This window comes from Bos taurus, chromosome 5 (genome assembly GCF_002263795.3).
Source record: "Bos taurus isolate L1 Dominette 01449 registration number 42190680 breed Hereford chromosome 5, ARS-UCD2.0, whole genome shotgun sequence".
In the NCBI taxonomy this organism is placed as follows: domain Eukaryota; kingdom Metazoa; phylum Chordata; class Mammalia; order Artiodactyla; family Bovidae; genus Bos; species Bos taurus.
Genome location: NC_037332.1, coordinates 107,708,390 through 107,734,943, shown reverse-complemented (window position 1 = coordinate 107,734,943; position 26,554 = coordinate 107,708,390). Strand labels below are relative to the sequence as shown.

Below are 26,554 nucleotides of genomic sequence, written 5' to 3'. Positions count from 1 at the left end.
TTGCGGCTCCTCTTCCTATGCCCCACAGTGGTCCGGCGCGAGTTCAGTTAGACCTACTCCATTCCCACAGTCCTCTGCTCAGCCATCCTAAGTAGGATCGGGTTCGGGCCGCCCCGCCCCGGGGCGTTGTCGCCCAGACCTTCTCCCCATGGTCCTCTGCGTGCCCTTCAGGCCTCCTCGTCCGTTGCGGTGTCTCCGAAACCTTCTTCCCAGGGTCCTCTGCGCGGCCGTTGAAGCTCCCTTATGCGTGTTGAGGTCACCCCCACTGTACCGGTTTCTGCCAGACCTTCTTCCCAGGATCCTCTGCGCGGCCGTGCCTATCGCCTTTCGGCGCGTTCAGGCCCTCCGCCCACGTGGTCTCGCCTTGACCTCAGGGTCCTCTGAGTATCGCGCCTAGTGCCCTTCCGCGCTTTCGGACCGCCTCCGCTGGTGTGGTCTCGCCCAAGCTTCTTCCCAGAGTCCTCTGCGCGGCCGTGTCTAGGGCCCTTCCTCCCTCGCGGTCTCGCCCAGACCTTCTTCCCAGGGTTCTCCAAGTGGCCGTGCCCCAGGGAATTTCTGCGCGTTCAGTCTGGACAGACCTCTGTCCGCTCTGCGCTGCTGAGGCGCGTAAGTGGAGTCGCGGCCGGGTGGGAGCTCGCCTCGCGGGTCTCGGCTTAGCGGTCCAGCGTCCAGCGGTGTGTGATAAGCCGTGAGGGCGCCGGGCCGGGCGAGCGGGCGGGCAGCCAGGGCCGGGGCCGCGGGGTCAGTGATGCCCGGGGCGGGGACCGAGGGCGGATCAGCCGACGGGCCCCAGGCGGCAAGCGGCTGCGGCCCGGAAGGCGTTGGGGTTTCGGCGGAGTTTGACAGGTCAGCGCGTAGTCAGCCCTTGTGGCGCTTTCAAACAACCGAGCCGCAATCCACACACGGTGGAATCCCTCTGTCTGAAGAGACCGGCTGCGTGGCTTCGGCGCGTTCGCCGGGCCGGGCCGCGGTCGCCGCTGGTGCGGAGCCTGGGGGTCGCCCAGAGCCCCGCGAGCTAGTTAGCGGACGCGGCTCACCTGGTCCGGCCCGGGTCGGCGCTCTTCGGTGCGCGGCCGCTGGGCGGCGTTTCGTCTAGGGGGGACCTTGCTTTTTCTCCGTTAACTGATGGGCGTTTGGGCTTTTGCGCTTTCTGGTCTCCCAGCCCGTTTAAGGTCTGTTCCTCCCGGGGACTCACAGACCGAGGCACAAACTTCTGAAATCTAAATTCTCCCCCAACCTGGAGCTCCGGGCCCGGGTCAGGCGTTTGGGCGGCCTCGGGTCTGGTTGTTTCGGGAAGGTTTGTACAGTTTTCTGTTCTCAGTACAGCACTCCTGGACCCTTGGCGGTCACGAGCAGAGCAGCCTTCGTGTGCGGGGCTCGCTGGAGACGCCGCCAGGCCGGCCGTCCAGTGTTGGGCACCGGGTGGGCTGGACACGAGCGGACGGATGATGTAGCAGAGCCGGGGGACGGGGGAGCTCATCTCCGAGCAGACCTAGCGCGTCTTCCGTGTTTTGTGTGTTCACGGACCGGTCCCCGAACAGAACCAGCCCTCAGGGCGCCTGGCCGGTGTGCTGGGTGACCCTCGCGCTGTCCCTGCCGAAGTCCGGCAGGCCGCACCTCTGCCAGCTTGTTTCAGACTGTAAACCAGCGGCCTCGTTGTCCTTCAGGCCACAGTTTACGCTTTTTATTCGTGACTCCACTGTTTCTTTAGCACATCTTTAAAAAATTGGAAGATTCTTTAAATTCTGTAATTCTTTACAATTTTCCAGTTTCGCTCGCACGACATCGTGCGCATAAGGTTGTGTGACAACCCTCGTTTTCCCACTACCCCTGCCCTGCCCCTCCATCCTTCCCTCCCGCACTGGCACCACCGCTGAGCTCACTAGTGAGTCCGCTTCTCTTTTGTTGACTAGTTTGTTGTGTTGTTTCAGTTCCACCTGTGAGTGACATCACACGGTGTTCATCGTTCTCACTCTGACTTACTTCACTTAGTATAACGCCCTCCCAAGTCCATCCCTGTCTAGAAGGTCCTCCAAACTTGTTGATGCAGAAAGGCAGGCGTGTTTCCGATGAGCTTTGTTCAGGTGTGAGTTAGGTGCTGTCCACTGTGAGTTCAGTGTTAAGGAACCAACACTGTGTCTTATATAGGCTGCCTTTAATTGAAACATGCAAAGCAAGGCTTTGTACTGACTGGTTGATGGAAATGAAGCAACTGGAGGCTCGCACTGGCGGATACCTAACCGTGCTTCTGCAGGAGCAGTGGCTGGGTCTAGGGTCAGTCAGTGCTCAGATTACCTGTGGAACAGATCACCACCAACAGTGAGAGTGGACTCTGTGATCAGTTTAATTACTCAGAAAGCTCTGTGGGGATATTTATTCAATTTCTGTGGCTTCTAACATTTTTCCACTCATGGTATTCATTTTTAATAAAGCCCTGGCAGTTTTGAAGTGGAGAAGAGCTAAAATAAAGCTACCATTCTCTTTATTCTACAAGTAGGGTAGGGACTGTGCTAAGTCCTAGAGATCCAGTCAGTAGTTAGTATATGGCCCCTGTGTTCTCAGCAGTAGCGTGGATTATAGTGTTACCTGTGCTGCGTGCAGTCGTGTTTGACTCTTTGTGGCCCGCCAGGCCGCCTGTCCATGGGATTCTTCAGACAGGGATACTGGAGTGGGGTGCTATTTCCTCCTCCAGGGGATCTTGCTGACCCAGGGATGGAACCCATGTGTCTTGCGTCTCCTGCATTGGCAGGCCAGTTCTTTATTGCTGAGCTACCTTGGAAACCCATGTGCTGTGATGTCTGTCTAAATGCTGTGGGAATTTAGGATTCATTCTGTTCCGAGTGTAGTGAGGTGTGTCAGGTTTCAAGGAAGAGAGGACATTTTGATATCTTTTTTCTTCTTAAATAATGGTTTTTCTACTCTTGCTAAATTTAAGAAAAGTTTTACAAGCATGAGAGCAGCATGTACATAAGTGAAAATAAAAGAAAGAATTTTGGTATCTAGTCTTGTTGGTCTTTATCCTCATAGTCAGCACTTCACTGATTACTGAGCTTGGTCAGCTCTGCCTCAGTGACGCACATACAGAATCCATCATGCTTGTCATCTGTGGCTGTCACTTAGGTTGAGCCTCTGTCGTTTTCCTCTGCTGACTGTTGTAATGTAGACTCCAACTGTGCTCTCCTGCAGTTATTCACTGATGACAAGGAACGTTTCCAGGTGAAAATATTGTATAATTCTCAACTTAGAATTTCCACTGCTCCCCCATGTTTACAAACTAAAGTTTTAAGCTTTGAAAAGTGGTTCATTCATGATAACACTACCGGAACGGTGTGTGTGACAGGAGGTCCATCTGCTCACCATTCAAAAGCCAATAAACAGGCCAGGTTGCTGGAAAGGAAAGTTTGCTTTGTTTCAGATGCTGGCAACTGAGGGGAAGTGTGGTGGACATCTGTCCAAAGACTGACTCTGCACCCTCTGTCCCCACAAGCAAGGGATGAGAGCTTTTATAGCTAGAGCTGGAGGGGGAGCGGTGCGGGCTACATGCAGAAACAGCACAGTCATCTCTTAGTCATCTTCAGATTGGTCCTCACTGGTCTTCCTAGCATCATCTTGGTGGTTTTAGGCACAATTAATCTTCAGTTCTGGGGTGCACTTCTTCCCATTTCTTTGCAGTTAGTTCTCAGAATTGTGGCAGCTTAAGTCCTGGGTTCAGTCTGGCCATAAAGTAGTTATGGCCATCAAGTAGTTAACTTCTCCACCTGTTGTTTTAGTATCTGTAAGACAGCTCATAGGATACGGTTCAAGGTATTACCTATAGTCCTTGAGAAAAAACTAAAGGTCCTTGACTACGCTTCATGACTACGTTATTATTTAGTCTCCTTCAACTGTTTTCCTTTGTTTCCACATTTTTCACTTTTCTGATTAAACTCATTCTTTGGAATTTTCCACAGACAAAAAGCAAGCAGAGGACATGGGTGGGGGGCAATCCCCCAACCCCTTTAAGCATTAAACTTAAAGCCAGCAGTCCTACACATCATGAGTAGTTATACCCTGTGACAACGTTCAGTTCAGTCACTCAGTCGTGTCCGACTCTTTGTGACCCCTTGGACTGCAGCTCGCCAGGATTCCCTGTCCATCACCAACTCCTGGAGTTTACTCAAACTCATGTCCATTGAGTCCGTGACGCCATCCAACCATCTTATCCTCTGTCGTCCCCTTCTCCTCCTGCCTTCAATCTTTCCCAGCATCAAGGTCTTTTCAAATGAGTCAGTTCTTTGCCTCAGGTGGACAAAGTATTGGAGTTTCAGCTTCTACATCAGTCCTTCCAATGAATATTCAGGACTGATTTCCTTTAGGATGGACTGGTTGGATCTCCTTGCAGTCCAAGGGACTCTCAAGGGTCTTCTCCAACACCACAGCTCAAAAGCATCCATTCTTTGGTGCTCAGCTTTCTTTATAGTCCAACTCTCACATCCATATGTGACTACTGGAAAAACCATAGCTTTGACTAGACAGACCTTTGTTGGCAAAGTAATGTCTCTCCTTTTTAATAAGCTGTCTTGGTTGGTCATAACTTTTCTTCCAAGGAGCAGGCAGCTTTTAATTTCATGGCTGTGGTCACCATCTGCAGTGATTTTGTGACAACATTACTAGACAGTTTTTCCATCCTGAACATTAGTGTCGAAAGTATCATTAGAAACAAAGCAATTACTTTCTATTGAGTGTCTGTTAACCAAAATCAGATCAATATTCCAGGAGAACTTTGCTTTTTTAACAGAGGGGAAGAAAAGGAAAGTTAAGTCTTGTATTTAGTTTACTGTTAATAGCAAAATTTATATACCTAATTATATTTAGTCTAATCTTAATCTTACAACGTAAATTTTTTTCAAAAAATTTTTTAATAAACTTTTTATCATTTTTTGGATTTGAATAAATTTGTCCTATATTTTCCCCATTGAGAAACAGCTGTAGGACAAAATTATTACCATCATTTTTTTCAATAAAAATATTTTTGTATGCCTTTTTTTTGCCAACAACACGTTGTCTTACTTGTTTTTACATACCGAATGCTTTCCTTATTATTTTTACACATCACAGTTTTTAACCCTGGAAACCATAACAAAACCAAGAAACAGGTAATTGAAATGTTATACCAGCATTTTCTGATTGGCAAATGTAGGAACATACTCCATAACCTCAAAAAACATACACTTTTAATAGCATAATTTTTTTAATAGTACATGTATGTTTAATAAACCCAAACATCTTTAGTTTTCCTCTTGGTTTTATAAGAAGACAAAAGTAGGTAAATTTAGATTTGTTTGATTTGTAAGCACTTATATTTTTTTAAACCAATTAAGTAGAGCTTCTTTACAAATTAACCTCAGCAATATCATCCAAAGACAAAAACACATACTGAGACATGCAAACATCCAAACAGAGATCTCACTGTTTTATCTTTTTACATTTTATGAATTAGGCATTGCAGTTAATCTTACCAGTTTATGGATAATAGAATAGCCAAATTTACATACTCAATTTTAAAAGGTTTTTTTCCTTTTTTTTTTTCTTGGCTTGAAGTTTCACAGTTAATCCAAGGCTGGAGTTCCAAGCAACATGGACTATGTTTGTATTTCAGGGACATGATAAGTGTTAATCTCAAATTTTTCCCTAGGCTTATTTTTGTTTCCTCAGGGTCTGAAAAAAAGCATTTTATCAAGCCAGCTTTTCCTAACTGTATATGTAAAGAGAACTGGCTTTTTTTGAATTTTAAGAGTTCCATTTTAACCTCTCTTCTCTGGAGTCTAAAGAATTCTGTTGCCATACATGGTCCAAAAAAAAAAATCATCTTTCTTTAGTCATAATTTTCCAGCTAAAATTTTTCTTAATGAATTGAACCTGAATTTCCATTTTACATAAGGCAACAAGAATACCAGTCACACAGATGGAATACACGCTCACACACCAATTGACAGATCTGTCATAAACCCTCTTCAAGGGTGACCAGTACGGAGTCACAAACAAACACTTCCCCAGAACGTCAAGAACACCCACGTAGCACTGTGCGTGTTAGTTGCTCAGTCGTGTCCAACTCTGCAGCCCCATGGACCGTAGTCCACCAGACTCCTCTGTCCATGGGATTCTCCAGGCAAGAAATACTGGAGTGGGTTGCCATTTTCTTCTCCAGAGGATCTTCCCGACCCAGGGATCGAACCCAGGTCTCCTGCATTGCAGGCAGATGCTTTTGCATCTGAGTTACTAGCACTCACAAATAGGAAGTTTGCCTGTGTGCACACCGGTGGACTTCCCTGGTCTTAGGGCTCATCATCTTGTCCCAAATGTAAGTTTTTATTCCACCAAGGAAAAGTGTACATTGGCAGCCAGTGCTGAGCAGAGGGAGGATCCTCAAAGCAAAAGGTTTTGGCAGCTGCTGAATATCCCCCAAATGCCCTACTTGGGCTCATTCACCACGGACAGGTGGATACAGCATCATGGCCACAGCTCTCCTCTGGAAGACCCAGGAGAGCCCGGTGCTGTGAAAGCACAGGAGCCAGCCCCGAATTTGCACCAAAATCTGTTACTGAAAGGGTGTGGAAGGTGGGGTTCGGCTGCTCATCACTCAAAAGGTCAGTAAACAGGCCAGGTTTGGTGGAAAGCTTGCTTTATTTCAGATGCCGGCAACTGTGCCGGGCAGTGGAGGACATCTGTCTGAAGGCCATCCCCCCTGCCCCCGGCACACAAGCAGGGGGTGAGAGCTTTTATAGACAGAGTTGTTGGGGGGTCTACATGTAGAAACAGCACAGTCCGCTCTGACAGTCGTCTTCAGTCGGTCATCAGTGGTCTGACCAGCACCATCTTGACTGTTTTGGGTACAATTCCAGGATCCACTTGTTCCCATTTCTTTGCGGTCAGTTCTCAGGATTGTGGCAGCGCATGTCCTGGGTACAGTCTGGTCATCATGTAGGTAACTTGTCTACCCGGTGTTTTAGTATCTGTAAGACAGCTTGTAGGATATGGCTCAGAATAATATCTATAGCCCTTGAAAAAGAACTATAAAGCTCTTTGTGCTTAAGGACTACATTATTATTATTTAGTCTCCTTTTACTGTTTTCCTTTGTTTCCTCATTTTTCACTTTTCTGATTAAACTTAGTTTTTGATTAAAGTTTTCCATAGACAAAAGTCAGGCAGAGGACATGGTGGGGAGCAAGGACCATAGGGCCCTGCTCTGTTTCAATAATGCCCTGTCTTGTCTTTAATAAAGATGAGAAGAGGTCAGACAAGAGAGTGGGCTCAGTCACTCAGTCGTGTCTGACTCTTTGTGACTCCATGCACTGTAGCCTGCCAGGCTTCTCTGTCCATGGGATTTCGCAGGCAGGAATACTGGAGTGGGTTGTCATTTCCTTCCTCCGGGATCTTTCCGGCCCAGGGATCGAACCTGAGTCTCCTGCGTCTCCTGCATTGGTAGGTGGAGTCTTCACCACTGAGCCACGTGGGAAGCCCAGACAAAAGAGAAAGCCATCCTTATGTGGCATGTCTCCTTCCCACCTTCCTTCTGCCCTCCACCACTAATTAGAAGTGCTTTTAGGTGAGAAGGAAATAGATAAGAATAAAGGCATTGGGGGCAATCTTACTTATCTTCTCAGTTCAGTCACTCAGTCTGACTCTTTGCGACCCCCCAGACTGCAGCACGCCAGGCTTCCCTGTCTTATCACCAGCTCCTGGAGCTTGCTCAAACTCATGTCCATCGAGTCAGTGATGCCATCCAACCATCCAGTGCTCTGTTGTCCCCTTCTCTTCCTGCCTTCAATCTTCCCCAGTATCAGGGTCTTTTCCACTGAGTCAGTTCTTCACATCAGGTGGCCAAAGTATTGGAGTTTCAGCTTCAGCATCAGTCCTTCCAATGAATATTCAAGATTGATTTCCTTTAGGATTGACTGATTTGATCTCCTTGCAGTCCAAGGGACTCTCAAGGGTCTTCTCCAACACCACAGTTCAAAAGCATCAATTCTTCGGCACTCAGTTTTCTTTATAGTCCAACTCTCACATCCATACATGACTACTAGAAAAATCATAGCTTTGACTAGACAGACCTTTGTTGGCAAAGTAATGTCTCTCCTTTTTAATATGCTGTCTAGGTTGGTCATAGCTTTTCTTCCAAGGAGCAAACATCTTTTAATTTCATGGTTGCAGTCACCATCTGCAGTGATGTTGGAGCCCAAGAAAATAAAGTCTTGTCACTGTTTCCATTGTTTCCCCATCTGTCTGCCATGTAGTGATGGGACCCAATGCTATGATCTTTGTTTTTTGAATGTTGAGTTCTAAGCCAGCTTTTTTACTCCCCTCTCTCACTTTCATCAAGAGGCTCTTAGTTCCTCTTTGCTTTCTGACATAAGGGTGGTGTCATTTGCATATCTGAGGTTGTTGATATTTCTCCTGGCAATCTTGATTCCAGCTTGTGCGTCATCCAGCCTGGCATTTCTCATGATGTACTCTGCATATACGTTAAATAAGGAGAGTGACAGTATACAGCCTCGATGTACTCTTTTTCTTCTTAATATCACTTGAGTTCATCAATTTCTTGCTTACAACCACTGTACCTAGTTCAGGCTCTTACCTACCAGCCCCCAGAGCCTTTTTTTTTTTTTTTGTCATATGTTTTTATTTCTTTGGGAAAATACCTATCAGAAGACAATTCTTGGGTCATGTGGAAAATTCATGTTTAATTTCTAAAGAAGTTATCAGATTTGTTTGCAAAATTATAAAACCACAAAGCGTCTAGAAGAAAACATTAAAAAAATAGCTTCATAATCTGGAATGGTGCAAAGGTTAGACTCAGAAAGCAACAACCTCTTAAAAAAAGAATAGTTTGGATAACATCGAAAGTGAAAACTTCTCATTTAAGGTAACTCTACAAATGAACAGGCTCTGACACCTGTTTGACAAAGCACTGATGTCCAGGGTTTGTAAAGAACCACTGGGGTTCAAGGGCTGGAACCAGTCCTTTGTCGCTGCTGCTCTGCCCCCTGGGATGCTTGGCTTCATCTTCAAGCCGTTCTTCTTCCGTGAAGAGTACCCTGTGTTTACAGCCGTCAGCGGTGCATGAGTGTTCTGGCTGCTTCACATCCTTGACAACTTTTGGTGTTGTCAGCCTTTATTTTTAGCCATTCTAGTGGGTGGAAAGTGGTGTGTCATCATGGTTGGTTTTAATTTTAGTCCTCGATTCCGAACAATGCTGAGCACTTTCTCCCGTGTTTATTGACATTTTATATCTTCCTTTGTGAAGTGCCTGCACAAATCTTTTGCCCATTTAAAACTGGGTTAATTGTCTTTTTATTTTTGAGTTGTAGGGGTTCTTTATATGTCCTTTTTATATCCTGGATATCAGTCTTTGCAGTTGCCCCTTCATTTTCTTAAGAGTTGTTTTGATAAGTAGAGTTTTACATTTTGATGTAGTCATATTTGTCTTTTTTTTTCCTTTAATAATTATGGGTTTCTAGGTCATAAGTAAGAAATCTTGGCTACCTCCAGGTTGTGAAGATATACTTCTGTATTTTCCTGTAGAAGTTTTAGTTTTAGCTTTTATGTCTAGGCTAAAATCCATCTCCAGTTTTTGTGAATGATGTAAAAATTATTTTGTGAAAAATATTAAATGTTCTTCCCGTACAGATCTCCAGTTGTTCCAGCGTCACGTGTTGAAAATGCCATTGTGCTGCACTGGAGCCTCTGTTGGGATTCAGGTGGTGGCTGATTTCTGGACCCTTTTTCTGCTCCAGTGTTTCGTCCTCACCGCTGCTTTTTGCTGTTTTGTTTTGTGTTTCACATTGTTAGCTGCTTTTGACTGTGCTGGTCTTCGCTGCTGCCCCGCCTGTCTCTAGTTGTGAGTGGGGCTCTCTGTTTCGGTGCGCAGGCTTCTCGCTGTGGTAGCTTCTCTTGTTGGGGAGCACAGGCTAGCGCATGTGGACTTCAGTAGTTGGGGCTCCCAGGCTCTGCAGCACAGGCTCAATAGTTGGGGGCCACAGGCTTAGTTACTGTATGGCATGTGGGATCTTCCCAGATCAGGGATCAAACCCGTGTCTCCTGTATTGGCAGGCAGATTCTTTACCACTGAGCTAATAGGGAAGCTCCCCACCATCCCCACAGTGTTTTAATTATAGTAAGTCTTAAAGTCATGCAGTGTAGGTCAGCAACTTCTTTGGTTTTCAAATTTGATTTGGTTAGTTTAGATCCTTTGCATTTTGTTTGAATCATCATCCTAGCAGTTTCCGCAAAAAAGTCTGGTAGGATCATGATTATGCTGTTATTGCCACATCATTTAATAGGGTACATTTTTGAGAGTGGTCTTATTAATGTTCCCTTTTGCAGATGAGAAAATTGGGGCCCAGAGAGGTTAAGGAAGTGTCCTGTTTAAGTCCTTGGAGCTCAGTCCTGACCCACGTTGGACTCTGACCCTCATACTTTGCTTTACCACTGGGGATGGTTGCTGACCTGCAGGCCGCAGCTGCCACCCCTTCTGTGGTTACGTTTTTGTTTCTTTCTTTTTGGTTTTCATTGTTTTTTTAAATTTTTATATTAGAGCATAGTTGATTTACAATATTGTGTTAGTTTTAGGTGGACAGCAAAGAGATTCAGTTATACATATACATGTATTTGTTCTTTTTCAAATTCTGTACCATTTAGGTTATTACAGAATTTTGAGTAACATTCCCTGTGCTGTACAGTAACTGGTCCTTGTTGGTTTTCTGTTTTAATAGATACCTATCAGTGTAGCAGCGAGTACATGTCACTCCCAATCTATCCCTTTCCTCTACCCTTCCACCCCAACCATATGTTTGTTCTAAAAGTCTGTGATGTGAATCTGTTTCTGTTTTGTAAAGAAGTTCATTTGTGTAATAAAGTTTTATTGGGACACAACCACACTCATTCATTTGCATATTGTTAGTGGCTTTTTGGGAGAAGGCAGTGGCACCCCGCTCCAGTACTCTTGCCTGGAAAATCCCATGGACGGAGGAACCTGGTGCGCTGCAGCCCATGGGGTCGCTAAGAGTCAGGCACAACTGAGCCACTTCACTTTCACTTTTCACTTTCATGCATTGGAGAAGGAAATGGCAACCCACTCCAGTGTTCTTGCCTGGAGAATCCCAGGGACGGGAGAGCCTGTGGGCTGCCGTCTATGGGGTCGCACAGAGTCGGACATGACTGAAGTGACTTAGCAGCAGCAGCAGCAGTGGCTTTTTGTTCACTCACTAAGTCATGTCCGACTCTGCAACGCCATGCTCTGCAGCGCACCATTCCCTGTCCTTCATCTCCCGGAGCTTGCTCAGACTCATGTCCATTGAGTCAATGATGCCATCCAACCATCTCATCCTCTGTCATCCCCTTCTCCTCCTGCCTTCAATCTTTCCCAGCATCAGGGTCTTTTCCAATGAGTCAGCTCTTCACATCAAGTGTCCAAAGTACTGTAGCTTCAGCATCAGGCCTTCCAATGAATATTCAGGACTGATTTCCTTCCTGACTGGTTGGATCTTCTTGCAGTCCAAGGGACTCTCAAAGGTCGTCTCCAGTGCCACAGTTCGAAAGCATCAGTTCTTCATTGCTCAGCCTTCTTTATGATTCAATTCTCACATCCATATATGACTACTGGAAAAACCATAGCTTTGATTATATGGACCTTTGTTGGCAAAGTGATGCCTCTCCTTTTTAATATGCTGTCTAGGTTTTCATAGCTTTCCTTCCAAGGAGCAAGCGTCTTTTAACTTCATGGCTGCAGTCACTGTCCTAGTGATTTTGGAGCCCAGGAAAATCAAGTCTGTCACTGTTTCCACTGTTGCCCCATCTGTTTGCCATGAAGTGATGGGACTGGATGCCATGATTTGTTTTTTGAATGTTGAGTGTTGTTTTTTTTAATAGCTTTATTGACGTTCACCCATACAATTCACCCACTTTAAGTATATAATTCAATAGCTTTTATATTTGCACACTTGTGAACTATCACCATCATCGGTTTTAGAACATTTTCATCACCCTGAAAAGTAACCCTGTGTCCAATAGCAGTTACTCCCCGTTTGCCCTGTTGTGCCTCCTGCCCCAGCTTATGGCAGCACTGATCATTTTTTTATAGTGGTTTAGTTGCTAAGTTATGTCTGACTCTTGCGACCCCAGGGACTGTAGTAGCTCACCAGGCTCCTCTGTCCATGGAAAGTTTCCAGGCAAGAATACTGGAGTAGGTTGCCATTTCCTTCTCCAGGGAATGTTGAGTTTTAAGTCAGCTTTTTCACTCTCCTCTTTCACCTTCATCAAGAAGCTCTTTAGTTCCTCTTCACTTTCTGCCATTAGAGTGGTATCATCTCCATATCTGAGGTTGTTGATATTTGTCCCAGGAATCTTGATTCCAGCTTGTGAGTCATCCAGCCCAGCATTTCACCTGATGTACTCTGCATATAAGTTAAATAAGCAGGGTGACAATACACAGCCTTGATGTACTCCTTTCCCAAATTTTGAACCAGTATGTTGTTCCATGTCCGGTTCTAACTGTTGTTTCTTGACTTGAGGTTTCTCAGGAGGCAGGTAAGGTGATCAGGTATCCCCATCTCTTGAAGAATTTTCCACAGTTTGTTGTGGTCCACATAGTAAAGGCTTTAGTGTAGTCAATGAAGCAGAAGTAGATGTTTTTCTGGAATTTCCTTGCTTTTTCTATGATCCAGTGGATGTTAGCAATTTGATCTCTGGTTCCTCTGCATTTTCTAAATCCAGCTTGTACATGTGGAAGTTCTCGGTTCGCATATTGTTGAAGCCTAGCTTGGAGAATTTTGAGCATTACCTTGCTAGCTTGTGAAATGAGTGCAGTTGTGCAGTAGTTTGAACATTCTTTGGCACCGCCTTTCTTTGGGATTGGAATGAAAACTGACCTTTTCCAGTCCTGTGGCCACTGCCAAGTTTTCCAAGTTTGTTGGCATATTGAGTGCAGCACTTTCACAGCATTATCTTTTAGGATTTGAAATAGCTCAGCTAGAATTCCATCACCTCCATTAGCTTTGTTCACAGTTATGCTTCCTGAGGCTCACTTGACTTCGCACTCCAGGATGTCTGGCTCTAGGTGAGTGATCACACCATCATGGTTATCTGGGTCATTAAGACACTTTTTATACAGTTTTTCTGTGTCTCCTTGCCACCTCTTCTCAATCTCTTCTGCTTCTATTAGATCCTTGCAGTTTCTGTCCTTTATTGTGCCCATCTTTGCATGAAATGTTCCCTTGGAATCTCTAATTTTCTTGGAGAGATTTCTAGTCTTTCCCATTGTACTGTTTTCCTCTGTAGAGGAAATACCCTGCTTCATTTTGTACTCCAAAGCCAAACTTGCCTGTTACTCCAGGTATCTCTTGACTTCCTACTTTACATTCCAGTCCCCTGTGATGAAAAGGGCATCTTCTTTTTGGTGTTAGTTCTAGAAGGTCTTGTAGGTCTTCATAGAACTGTTCAACTTCAGCTTCTTTGGCATTAGTGGTTCGGACATAGACCTGGATTACTGTGATGTTGAGTTGTTTTGCCTTGGAAACAAACCAAAATCATTCTGTCGCTTTTGAGATTGCACCCAGGTACTGCATTTCGGACTCTGGTTGACACTGAGGGCTGCTCCATTTCTTCTAAGGGATTCTTGCTGATGGTCAGCTGAATTAAATTCTCCCATTCTCGTCCATGTTAGTTCACTAATTCCTAAAATGTCGATGTTCACTCTTAGCATCTCGTTTGACCACATCCAGTTTACCTTGATTTAAGGACCTAACATTCCAGGTTCCCATGCAATCTTGTTCTTTACCGCATCAGATTTTACTTTCATCACCAGACACATCCACAACTGGGCGTCCTTTCCATTTTGGCTCAATGTCTTCATTCTTTCTGGAGCTTTGTCTTTGCTCTTCCCAGTAGCATATTGGACACTACTGACTTGGGAAGCTCAACTTTCAGTTTCATATCTTTTTGCCATTGCATAGTGTTCATGGGGTTCTCAAGGCAAGAATACTGGAGTGGTTTGCCATTCCCTTCTCCTGCGGACCACGTTTTGTCAGAACTCTCCACCATGACCCAACAAGGGCTGCTGTCATGCTGCAGTGTCAAAGTGAAGCAGTGACGGAGACTGTAGAACCTGTCACACCTAACACGTTTATTCCTGACCCTTTATGGAAAAGGTTTGCTGACCCCTGCTTTTTAAATTTTTGTTTAAGTAATACATGTATGTATTTGAAAAGGAAATAACACTGAAATTTTTATCTTTAAAAAGACGAGCCTTGCTGCACTGTTGTTCACACCGGCACCACTCCTCAGGGATGCTTCATCCTTTTAAGTGTCTTCTCTGGCATTTATCGTTACATTCTGATAATATTCTCACTGCACTGTTTTTTAACAATTTTAGACACTAATTATTGACTAGGCCACTCTTTTTAGTGCAAGATTATAAATAAATTTATCATTTCTTAGCTGAAAGGTAACGTTTTATGATCATTTAGTTTTCTGCATTTTCATAATGTACATAAAGAAATTAACAAGCATTCAGCAATAGTTACCATTTATTTAATACTTCATATGTGCCAGGCACCTTCTAAGGCAGGTTTTAAAAACTGAAGTGTAGTGGATTTAGTGTTGTGTGAATTACTGCTGTACTGCGCGGTGATTCACTGATACATATATATACACTTTTAAAGTATCCTTTTCCTTATGGTTTATCATAGGGTGTTGGACATAGTTCCCTGTGCCGTACAGTAGGGCCTGTTGTTATCCAGTCTGTGGAAAATCTTACACCTGCTAACGCCAGCCTCCCACTCTCCGCCCCACCCCCGCCTTGGCAACTACCTGTCAGTTCTCTCTGTTCCTGATTCTGTTTCATAGATAGGTTCGTTTGTGTCTTAAGTTCCACACGTGAGTGATATCATGTGGTGTTTGTCTTTCTCTTTCTGACTTCACTTAAGTATGATCATCTCTAGTTGCATTGATGCAGTTTTATGCAGTTTCACACTAATCTTTACAGAACTCCTAGAAAGTGTAGGCACTATTGTTATCTCCATCTTCCAGATGATGAAATGTCACTGGAGAGCTTATGTGAGACTTCTCTTGGTCAAGACCTCATGGGTGATGGAGCCAGAAGTCAGCATTCGGAATGTGAGCTCTTAAACACTGTTCTGTAATGCCATGTGTGGAATCATATACTACTTGATGGTCACAGATTTGTGGCTCTGTAGGTAATCTGAGGATTTATACGCAGAGATTCATGCACAGGTCCGCTGAGGCCCCACTTGGAATCTGCTGGGTGTGCGGCAGGGCGGGGCCTCAGGTAGCAGGGGGCCCTCCCGAGGTAAGGCTGTGCACTGCCAGCCTGCGCACTAGCGTGGGCTTCATCTGACACACTGGCTCTCAGCCTGGAGCTGATGTCAGAATCGCTGGGTGGGCTGGCTTCTGAGTCAGTTGGTCTAGGGTGCGGCCTGAGCAAGGTCCCGGGAGATAAAGAAGCTGTGGGGACCATGGGTGCTCAGCGCTGTGTTCTTTGTGGACACGGGGTCTTCTGTGCCACACGACCCTTCCATGGCATCATGGTCCATGACAGTTCGGCTGCTGTGGCTTATGTTTCCTCTTTGACCCCACAGAGGTCAGGGTCACGATGCTCATATAGTTGGTGATCGTAAGCTGGTTATTGGCTCTTCCCTAGCGTGCTTTTGTAGTTTTGATTTTTTCTATTGCAAACATTGTAATTATAACATATACCACATTCTTACTGCAAAAATCACCTTTAGTAGCAGCGCCACGCTGGCAGAACTCAGCAGAAAGGTAGAAGCAGCCCCTGAGGGGTTCAGAGGCCTATTCAGCGACAGCCAGGCACTGAGGAGCTGCGCCCCTGGCCTGTGTTTAAGGCCCGTGGAGAACGTGACTTCATCTGATTGTAGCAGAGACTTGCTTTTCACCATTAGCCTTCTTTCAGACCTCTGTTTTGCTCTTCTGTTTATTTAGAGTCAACCTGAACCAGCATGTCCGGGACTGAGGAAGCAGTCCTTGGAGGCCATGACAGCCGGCCTGCCGGTGGCAGCCCCGTGTTATGCTTCGGTCAGGTGAGTGTGTCCTCCTCCCTGGAAGGTATGAGGTAAGTGAAAACCAGGACGGTCTGGGGAAGCAGTGTGTACAGCACCATTATATACATGTAAGCTGTTATTTTCATCTAGAGACTTCATTTGGGCATCTCTGTTGAGCTCTGAGAGTGTATTGGAGCTTCAGCAGTGCTGGGGGCTACATTTAGATGTAAATTGTTTTTGAATAGGTTGCATTTTCATATGCTGTAACATTCCAAGTGGAGCAGACTCTGTGTGAAAAGTCTCAGTGTTTGCTGTCACTCCTGTCCCCATGGCACTTGGATCTCTCTTTTTGGAGGCATCCAAAGTTTCTGGGGTTTATGGAGATACTCTTTGCATATAAGGGGGATTCTTGCTTTGTCCACCCACATTCTGTCTGTCTTAGCAGAGATCTGTGTGTATCGTTCCACTTGAATGGGGCCAGGGGCGAACTACCAAGGCGTCGAAAATCTCATCACAGAGCGGTGCAGTTCTCCGTGTGCAGGACGGGAAACGGTTGAATTGGAGGGCACACGGAAGCAAGGCTTCCCGCCCTGTTTTCTCCTCTTTCACGTCTACATAAAGGTCATGAGAGATTCTGAGACGGGAAGTCTTAGTCTCTTGGTTGTGGTTGGAGAGAGTTGTGGTAACATGGTAGTCACGTCTGAGGCAGTGGTTCTCCCAATGTGGTCCAGTGACCCTGGGGTCCATAGGACCTTCCAGAGCCTGTGAAATCAAAGTTATTTTCATAATACTACTAAAGTACTCTGCCTTTTTCACCCTCATTCTTTCATGAGTGAGGGTGGAGTTTTCCAGAGACTGCATAGCGTGTGCCGATGTCATTGCTCTGCTAGTTACTGGAATGTGTGCCTGTGAAGTTTTAATTCCTTGTATTGATAGACAACCCACATGAACAGCAGCTCATGGGATCCTCAGTACGTCTGAGCGTAGGATTGGCAGAAATGTCAGTTCAGTTTCCCCTTTCTGGTTCCAGTACCAGTACACAGTGGAAGAACACCAGGCTATCCAGAACGCCCTGAGGCAAAGGCTGGGCCCAGAGTACATCAGTAGCCGCATGGCTGGAGGAGGCCAGAAGGTAGGCAAATTTTCTGCCTGAAAAGTGGGGGCCCGTGATGCTGACTGTTGGACGGCGAGGAATTTTAACAAGGTGTTTTGTCTTCTTTATTTTTCCCAGGTGTGTTACATCGAGGGTCACAGGGTCATTAATCTGGCCAATGAAATGTTTGGCTACAACGGCTGGGCGCACTCCATCACACAGCAGAACGTGGGTGAGCACGCCCTCCTGGCATTGCCGCCTCCCGCCGGACGCGCCGCGGGTGAGGGCCAGGGGGGCGTGCTCCGTCCCGGCAGGAGGAGCACGGGTGAGGCAGGTCAGCACGCCCTCACCTGGCTGTCTTTCCCACCCTAGATTTTGTTGACCTTAACAATGGCAAGTTCTACGTGGGCGTCTGTGCGTTTGTGCGAGTCCAGCTGAAGGTGAGGGTGACGGAGGAGACGTGCGGCGGGAGAGAGAGCGGGCGCGGAGGCTCTGGGCCAGAGTGGGCTGTGCATTCACTCGGCCTTACTCAGGCGCCCGAGAGAATTTTGAGGAGCTTGTTCTCCTGCACATTTTTAAGTGACTATTTTCACCACATAGACAAACAGTTGCAAGGGTGCATTTTTTGGCATATTGTAAAATTCTACATTCTAAAATAAATCTGCTACATCTTTTTAAAATGTACCAATGGATTCTATATATTAATACCATAGAAGATGACATACTGTCATCTATTTTTAAAAATATGTATACAAGCTACTTTTTATTTGAGCAAGTTACTCTTTAGTCATCAGAAATTTAACATTGTTTCTTCTTGAATACATATTTCCATCCCATTTCTCCACCGGCTTTTTTTTTAAAATAATGCAAAGTGATGCTTTGTTTATTTTTGGCTGCATTGGGTCTTCATTGCTTTGCAAGGGCTTTTCTCTGGTTGCGGTGAGCAGGGCTACTCTGGGTTACAGCACCTGGGCTTCTCACCGCAGTGGCTTCTCTCGTGGAGCACAGGCTCAGCAATGGGGCTGTGGGCTCTGGCTCGGGCGAGCAGGTTAGTTGCTCCATGGCACATGGCATCTTCCGGGACCAGGAATCAAACCCGTGTCCCCTGCATTGGCAGGCGGATTCTTACCCACCACACCACCAGGGAAGTCCCCTACTGGCTTATATTATATGATTGAACATCTTTTATTAATAACTATTATACTTCTCTGCCTGTGTATGTTTGTGTATGTGTAAAAATTTGGAGGGGGGAGTAAATTTCCAGTGATCTTAAGGCTCTCTATTAAAACATTTCTTCTGGATTGAGTTACTATTAATATTACAGGTGTTATTAACACACAGTAGAGTCAATTGTGTTTATTTTGAAGAGACAGCAAAACTACATCATAATATAAAATTTTATGGAAAATGCATTTCTTGACAAGATGGATGAAGCGTTTTTTTCTATTGTTAATATATCTATAGTTAATATTACTTATTCCTAAACATTTAGAATTAATTCTGCTCTGACTTATTTTTGTAAATAGTACTGAAAACCTTGGGCTTCCCGGGTGGCGCAGTGGTAAAGAAACCCGCCCGCAATGCAGGAGATGCAAGAGACACAGGTTCGATCCCTGGGTCGGGAGGATCTCATGGAGAAGGAAATGGCAACCCACTCCAGTATCCTTGCCTGGGAAGTCCCAGGGACAGAGGAGCCTGGTGGGCTATGGTCCATGGGGTCACAAAGAGTTGGACATGACTGAGCGCACACACACACAAATTGAAATCCTTATTCACATTCGCTGGGACTGGAAAGAGTTTCATTATAGTGCTGTTCATCTCTTTGACTGTTTCTGAGTTGTATTTCAGAACCCCAGTGTTACCATCAGGAGTTACACTCGGCTGTCAGCTGACAATTACACTCGGCTGTCAGCTGACAAGTTCACCAGGCTGCCTTTGCTTTTGGTGGAAGCCGAGAAGCATATCCCACCTGACTTGTGAGAGGGTTTGCTAGCCAGTCATTAGAATCAGTTATATATAGTATTTCAAATTTTCCTTTTTCCTGGTATCCCCAAGGTTTTTCTTTTTTTAACTTTTTCATATTGGAATATAGTTGACCAATAATGTTGTCAATTTCAGGTGTAGAGCAGAGGGGACTCAGTTATACATGCATCGTTCTTTTTCCAATTGCTGCCCCATTTAGGTTATTACAGAATGTTGTGCTGAGCTCCCTGTGCTGTACAGTATGGCCTTGTTGGTTATTTTAAGTACAGCAGTGTGTATATGTCTATCCCACTCTCTGTCCGTCCCCACAGGCTTTCCTCCTGTGCGGTAGTGCACCTTAGTAAGACCTGGGCTGGCTTAGACACGTGCCTTCTTATGTAAAGAGGGAGAGAGAGAGAACTGTCTTGACACTGAGCCCTGGCACCTGTGGGTCCAGATCTAGTCCAGGAGGCGGCCCCGGCCTGACTGTCGCCCAGTCTGAGCGTGGCTGCTTGATGACGAGAGCTGTGAGGGATGGGCTCTAACCCCTCACGGTGGGGCCTGAACACCTTTTCTGCCCCCAGGATGGCTCGTATCATGAAGATGTGGGCTACGGTGTCAGCGAGGGCCTCAAGTCAAAAGCCTTGTCCTTGGAAAAGGCCAGGAAGGAGGCAGTAACAGATGGGCTGAAGCGGGCGCTGAGGTAGGCAGGCGCCGGCTGCTTTCAGACCTGTCCCCGGCCCCGCCCCCGCCTCACCCTTAGCCCCAGACGGCTCGTTTCCTGCTGTCTTTCCCTTCTGCATCCTTACTCCAAGGCCCTCTTTGGGGAATACGAGGTAGGAGCCTGTTCTGTGCTGGACTTTGCCTTCCCCACCCCTGCCCTCCACATGAGCCCACAGGTTGCTTCCTCGTTGTCTGTAACGCACCTGCATAGTTCTTTGTTATGTGTGTGCAACACAATTAACTTAGTTACACAGAGCAGGATTTTAATCTTTTTGGGGGTTAAAGATGCCTTTGAGAATTGAATTACCAGAAAAAAATACAGATACAACTTGCTTTAAAAATTCGCAGTGCCACAGCCTGTAGGGGATCTGAGCTGCTCAGTATGGAAGTCTAGTCGTGAAGGTTGTGCCCTGAGCGCTGTGCTTATGCACTGGGGTCGCAGCGGTCCCTGGGAGGGGTCTTAGCCCTGGAGCTTGCGTTCCACAGCGGGAAGGACCAGCCGGCTTTGTGAACGACTGACTCACCCTGTGCTCCGGGGGCAGGGACGTGCGACTGTCCTGCTCACTGCTGTGTTCTCAACCCGCTTCCACTCTGTTTTACCCTTAGAAGTTTTGGGAATGCACTTGGAAACTGTATTCTGGACAAAGACTATCTGAGGTCACTGAACAAGCTTCCACGCCAGGTACGTTGGAAGTGGGGATGGTGACTGATCCCCTCGTGTCTGAGTATGTGGTGATGGAAAGGGACGTGTCGGCCGGCTCTGTAGAGGGTCGGGAACGTGCACTTCCGCTGTCTTGAGCTAGCAGGAACCAGTGGGCTCGTTTACCACCGAGGACGATGAAGCAGAGTCCACGGTGGAGAGGAGTGTGCTTGGCAGAGCTCTGAGAGATGGGAGCACAGGGCCCTCCCAGCCCATTGCCATTTCTTCCAGACACCCAGAGCCTCACCAGCCCAGCCCTCCCTCTTCCGCAGCTCTGCGCCTGGAGGGGCTGGATTCCCATTTGTGTGGGTGCATGTCACGTGACTGCACTCGCCTTTGGAGAGAGGGGTCTGGAGTCCAGCGTGACCTGGGCTGGCCGGGCGCGGGAACGGCCCTGAGGCCTGCTGAGTGTGTCTGTGGTTCCTGGGGCCCCTGCAGAGCTGCCACCTGCCTGGCAGCCTCCCTCTGCTGTACTTCCGGGTCTTTTTCTTGTGCTGCCCCTCATAGAGGTGTGTGTCAACTGGCAGAACTTCGTTTCTTTCTTTCCTTTTTTAAAATCTTTTTAATCTATTATTGGACTCAGTTTGCTATTAATAATATTGTTTAGGACTTCTGTATCTTTTTCATGAGGGATATTGTAGTTTTGTTTTGTAGTCATAGTAAGAAACAAACAGGAGCCCCCAGTGGTGCGGCGGTAAAGAATCCGCCCACCAGCGCAGGAGGGCCCTGGAGAAACGGACGGCAGCCCGCTGCACTGCTGCCCTGCGCCAGGCCGCTGCCGGCCAGTGCCCGAGCAGCCCACCTCCGCTGCTGTGACTCTGCTTTGGTCTCACGGTGGCCTGAGTGTTGGCACCTCTTAGCTGGTCACTGCAGCTCCTACAGGGGAGTTCCGTCTGTTTACGGATACCTTGGTGTCACTGGGAGGGAGGGCCTGGAGCCTCCTAGGCAGCCATTTTGTTGACCTGACTGTATTTTTTCACTTTTTTTAAAATGAAGCACAATATATACACAGCTGTGAAAGTCATGATGGTACAGCCTGGCGAGTTTTTGGAAGTGAACACAGCTGTCTACACCTCAGATTAGGGAAACCGGACATAACAATTCTCTAGAAATCTTCTGCTCCCCCCACTCCACGCACTGTTTTTTTTAAAACTTTTGGCCGTGCTGTAGCTTCGTTGCTGTGTCAGTACCTGTGCTTTTTGTGCACAGGCTTCTCACTGGTAGCTTCTCTTGTGGAGCACAGGCTCAGCATGTGGGGTCTTCCTGGACCAGGGATTGAACCCGGGTCCCCTGCATTGCAATAGTTCATAGTTTACTGAACCACCAGGGAAGGCTGACTTTCTTTTTAAAGCAACTTTTTTTTTTTCAGTCTTTTAGTCAGGTTTATTCCTGCTTTTAAACTTTATATAAATGGAATTGTATGGTGTGTGCTTTATAAAGTGTTAAAAAGTACAACATAGCTATGTAGACAATGGGCACGTGATAAATGTTCAGCTGGATGAATTTTAAGGCACACACACCCACGTAGCCAGCACGCGAGTCAGGTCGAGTATCACCGCTTCCCGGAGTCTCCGGGTGCTCCCCCCGCCCCCATCACTGCTGAGGAGACCACGCTCACCACGGGCTAGTTCTGATTGTTCTTTGCTTTTGGGACTCACATTATGAACTGTTCTGTGTCTGGCTGTCATTCCACGTGTGTGATTCATTTGTGTTGAATGTAGTGGCATCTTCTGTGACATGAGTCTACACTTGGTTTTGCCATTCTGACTTAATAGACGGTGGAGATTTTCGTAGCTTTTGGTTGAATAGGGCTGCTGTTAGCATTCTTGAGCATGCCTGGGTGTGCACACACGCATTTACTGTGGAAATTATTAGCGAAGCTCAGAGGGTTGGGCATATGCTTGGTTTTAGTAGGTTCTACTTCCAGTTGTCCAGTATGGCACATAGCAAGTATGTGAGTTCCAATTATTCTGTATATTCAACAGCATTTAGCTTTGTCTTAAAATTTTTTTCAGTGCTCATTTTCAATTTTTTTTTGTGGTGGTAAAATATACATAAAATTTACCTTCTCAGACATTTTAAGGGTGCAGTTCAGTTGTACAAAACACTCTGCTAACTGTAAAGTGTTAGCATTTGACAGTCTGTAACTGTCTGTAACTCTTTGCTGTTACAAAACAAGTTCTACCCACTGCACGGTGACCCCAGCTCCCTCTCCACACAGCCCGGCACCCTCTGCCTTGTCTCTGCTTCTCGCTCCCCTTGGTGCCTCTTGTCAGTGGAGCCATCTTTGTTCCTGGCCTGTTTCACTGAGCATACCATCCTCAAGTTTCCTAGCGTAAGCTCATTTCCCCTAAAGTTTCCTTTTTTTTTGGCAGCAGCATGTGGGGGCTCAGTTCCCTGGCCAGGGATTGAACCTGGGCCTTTGGCATGAAAGCCTGGAACCAGGGAACTCCCTGCAGAAGCTCATTTCTTTTTGACTGACTGACTTCCCAATGTAGATAAGAAATTTCACAGTGTAATTTTCATTTTTAGGTTATCTTTACCCAAACGTAGTCGTCTCAACCTGATACTCCGCTATTCTGTGAGCCTCACATTACTGAGTGAGGCTTTGCTTGTGGAGCACAGGCTCTGGGTTTCTGTAGTGTGACTGATGATGCATGATCATTTCCATAGGAAAGTGTGTCAGGCACAGTTGCCAAGTAAAGATTGAAGTTAGATTTTACAGAGCATTTTGCCCTAAATAAAAACTGAAGTGAAAACTCTGTTAACACAAAATGGCACAGGTGGAAAATGCAACTGTTTTACTCCACATAGAGTTGAAGTTACTTGCACTTGTGGATCCTCTGTCTCAGCTTCTCAGGACCTCGAAGGAATGAGGGCAGCGAACTGTGGAATGTGTTCAAGGAAAGGGCAAGAGCAACTGAAGGAAATTATTCTCTCTCCTTATTAGCCGCCTCTTGAAGTGGATTTAAGTAACGCAAAGAGACAAGATTTTGAACCATCTGTTGAACAAGCCAGATATAGCAGCTGCCAACAGAATGTGACTCTGGAACCCCCTAAAGCCCAGGAGGTGACCTCACCTTGCAGACTGAGCCACTCAGCTGGCCCCCACGCTATGACGCAGGGGGACAAGGAGAGCAGCTCCAGGTATGGCCGCCTGCCCTCTCTGCTCCTCCCCCCACTTGCACCTTCTCAGCAGCACGTGGGTCCCTGAGCCCCCTTGGGAACTGTGTGCTGTTGACCAGGTAACTCGGAACCCTCCCCTACACCTCACTGGTCTCCTGTTGCAGAAGCCTGGCCCCTGGTACCGCAGAGAGCGAAGCCACGCTCCAGCGGAAGCTCCGGCAGAAGCAGCTGCAGCAGCAGTTCCGCGAACAGATGGAGAGACAGCAGCGGGCCGCCACCTCTGCTCTGCCCGCCGGAAGGACCGACCAGGGTGAGAGGCTGGGGGCACCTCTGCCTGGAGCGGCAGGTTCGGTCCAGGCCAGGGCTCGGCACACATGGGGCCAGGGCTTTCAAGCGCCGGGTCCTGCCCCATGTTTCCCCATGGGTGAAGAAAACAGCCCCTGACGTCTCCAGAGCCGGACCTCTCCGGTGCCAGAGCTGCTTCGGGCCTCAGTTACTCTGGCCACACAGACATGAGCTCCTTGTGAGGCAGAAAGTTGGGTGTGCAGGTGATGGGGCTTCTGGCAGTTCTTTCTCCATGAGCTCGCGTTTTTTTCCGAGTCCAGATTCACTGGGAGTAGTAGTTTTGAAGTCTTTTCCAGAGACTATAAACAAAGACAAAAATGGATTTTTCCCAGCTTCTCCTTAAAAATTATTACGGTTCTGAGGCCTTGGTTTCTGTTTAGTTCTTTAAAACTCCCCTCAGCACTGGCCAGCTGAAATTAATGAAGGGAAAAGCCCACAATGGATTGTGCTGGGGCTGTTCTTAGTAAGTATTATTCTGGTCTCTAGCTTCCAACCCAGACTTTTCAGTTTTTTCTCTAGGTTGATGAGAAGAATATGGTGTTTTCAGCCCTAGTCTATACAGATGAGTAGGTGGGACTGGACGCAGGGCCCCGAGCTCAATGCTGGCTCTGCGGGGTGTAACCAGGCAGCTCTGCACGCACCCCTGAGGCTGCCCAGCCCCCCGATGACGACAGGAGCTCAGCCTGCCCCTCTCTCTGCAGCGCAGCCGCCACCGGTGCCTGCTGCCAAGCCCAGCCTCCCCAGGACCCACTCACCTCCAGAGCCACTCACCCAGAGAGACCTGCTCCCAGGTAAGCGGAGCTAGAGGCGTGACCTAAGGCCCAGTCAGTACACACGCCAGGTGCCTGTGAGTCACTGGTCGTCACACACACACCTCAGAAGAGGCACAGGGATCTTCACTTCTGTTGGTTCTGCACCAAGGGATGCGAGTGGCCCGATGCTGGGTTGACTGCTCGCACATGTGCAGCTCCTCTGCTGCACCTTGGAGAGGCCTGGTGTCCTTCCACAGGACGGGGCTCTCACCACACAGAACCTTCTCGTGACCTGCTCTTTTCTCTTGTCTGTTACATTTTCCCTTGCAGACAGTCTTGAAATGTGGGACATGGCTTTGGATGCAGAGGACAGCGTGCTCAGGCCCTTGTTGAAACCAGAACCACCGCAGACCCCTGCCATCTCGGTCCTAAAGAACCACATGGAGACCCAGAACAGGATCCCACCAAGCCTTTGCCACCAGAATCCACAGGCACAGTCTGGACCCTGGCACCTCCAAACTCCCAGCCTTAACCAACACACCACAGGTAGCCGAGTGTTCTAGGAGCAAACACCAAGCGGAGCCTGGGTGTGTGTGATTCACTGAGTCAAAAGCAGAATGACATTCCATTTTAAGAAGTCTGGTGGACTCCTGTCAGAGGGGCAGCAGTTTAAGAACGTGGAGGACTACTAGTTTAAAAGCCAGAAGTTCCCCTGGGGTCCCGACCTGAGGGCTAACTCTTCAGCTGTATTTAACAGCTGTGGTTAAACGCAGACCCATCACGATTTCACCTGTAGCTTGGTCTCGTGTTAAAGGAGGGATCTGTCCTTAACAGTTTTCATTCTTGGGCTTTTGTGGTTTAAAGTAGGTCCAGTAGGACTGTTAGCTAATGACTTCTGGATTGCATCAGCTGTTAGTTTACTCCTGATTTTAAAGTCACTGCAGCTGTCTGAACAGTTTCCTTCTCCACAGGCGACTGTGATTCCTCTAGGAAGATTCAGGACATGAAGAAAAGGAAACTGGATCCACCTTAACCACAGCTCAGGTCACCTCCTAAACTCTGTCCTGATGGGACTTCCTTTTGGTCATGAAATGACTGCTCCTGCCTGAGGAGTGCGCTGTGCTTCAGGGCTCCACCTGCTTCATCCTGAATTCTGCCTGAGGACTCAGCACCTGCTCACATCAACTCGGGCATCACATCAAGCTCTGTAGAGACTCGGTGCCTTTTCTTGGGCTCCTCACTCTTTATTCCTAAGCTATTATGTTAATGAAGACAGAAATCACCTCGGCCTGTGGTACATCCCTGAGTGACTGCTGACCTGTTGCCGTGGGGCCCCCCGTTTCCTAACGCTGTCACGCAAGATTGCAGTCTTCATCACTATTGTTCATTGGCTCATGAAACTACTTCCCTTTTCTCCTAAGACCAGAGAAAAGGCATTTTTAAGAAAGCAAAATTAAATCCTACCCTGTAACAATATAACAGGCATGCCTCTTCTTATTGCACTTCACATTGTTTTTAAAAAACAAACAGGTTTTGGCCACCCCGTGTGGAGCATTTTAAAGATTTTTAAGATACAATGCTAGTGCACATTTCAACTACAGTGTCATGTGAACAGTATTCATATGGATCAGAAAACCAAAAATCTGATGGAAGCAGCCATTCAGTTTCAGTCCAGAGGCAGCTGGAGCCCAGGCCTGTCTGTGACGTGGTGCCCGAGACAAGGACCCCCATGGCAGGCCTCGGCCACCCAAGCACCCCCGACCCCTCACCTGAGCTGCAGAAAATTTTTTTCTGGTTTTG

The 26,554-nt window shown here is 47.0% G+C and overlaps 1 protein-coding gene across 10 annotated transcripts; it reads left to right on the top strand.

Annotated features, from left to right (window-relative positions):
- The first annotated feature begins 512 nt into the window (after nucleotides 1-512).
- On the top strand, nucleotides 513-26,233 carry RAD52 (RAD52 homolog, DNA repair protein). Of its 10 annotated transcripts, XM_059886321.1 has the most exons (14): nucleotides 513-606; nucleotides 9,668-9,738; nucleotides 15,065-15,151; nucleotides 15,995-16,092; nucleotides 17,084-17,185; nucleotides 17,285-17,426; nucleotides 17,519-17,586; nucleotides 19,693-19,811; nucleotides 20,438-20,513; nucleotides 23,482-23,678; nucleotides 23,822-23,967; nucleotides 24,704-24,793; nucleotides 25,085-25,300; nucleotides 25,726-26,233. In XM_059886321.1, the coding sequence occupies exons 4-14, from the start codon at nucleotides 16,012-16,014 to the stop codon at nucleotides 25,785-25,787; spliced, it is 1,299 nt and encodes a 432-aa protein (XP_059742304.1). In that variant the 5' UTR covers nucleotides 513-606; nucleotides 9,668-9,738; nucleotides 15,065-15,151; nucleotides 15,995-16,011; the 3' UTR covers nucleotides 25,788-26,233.
- Nucleotides 26,234-26,554: the final 321 nt, after the last annotated feature.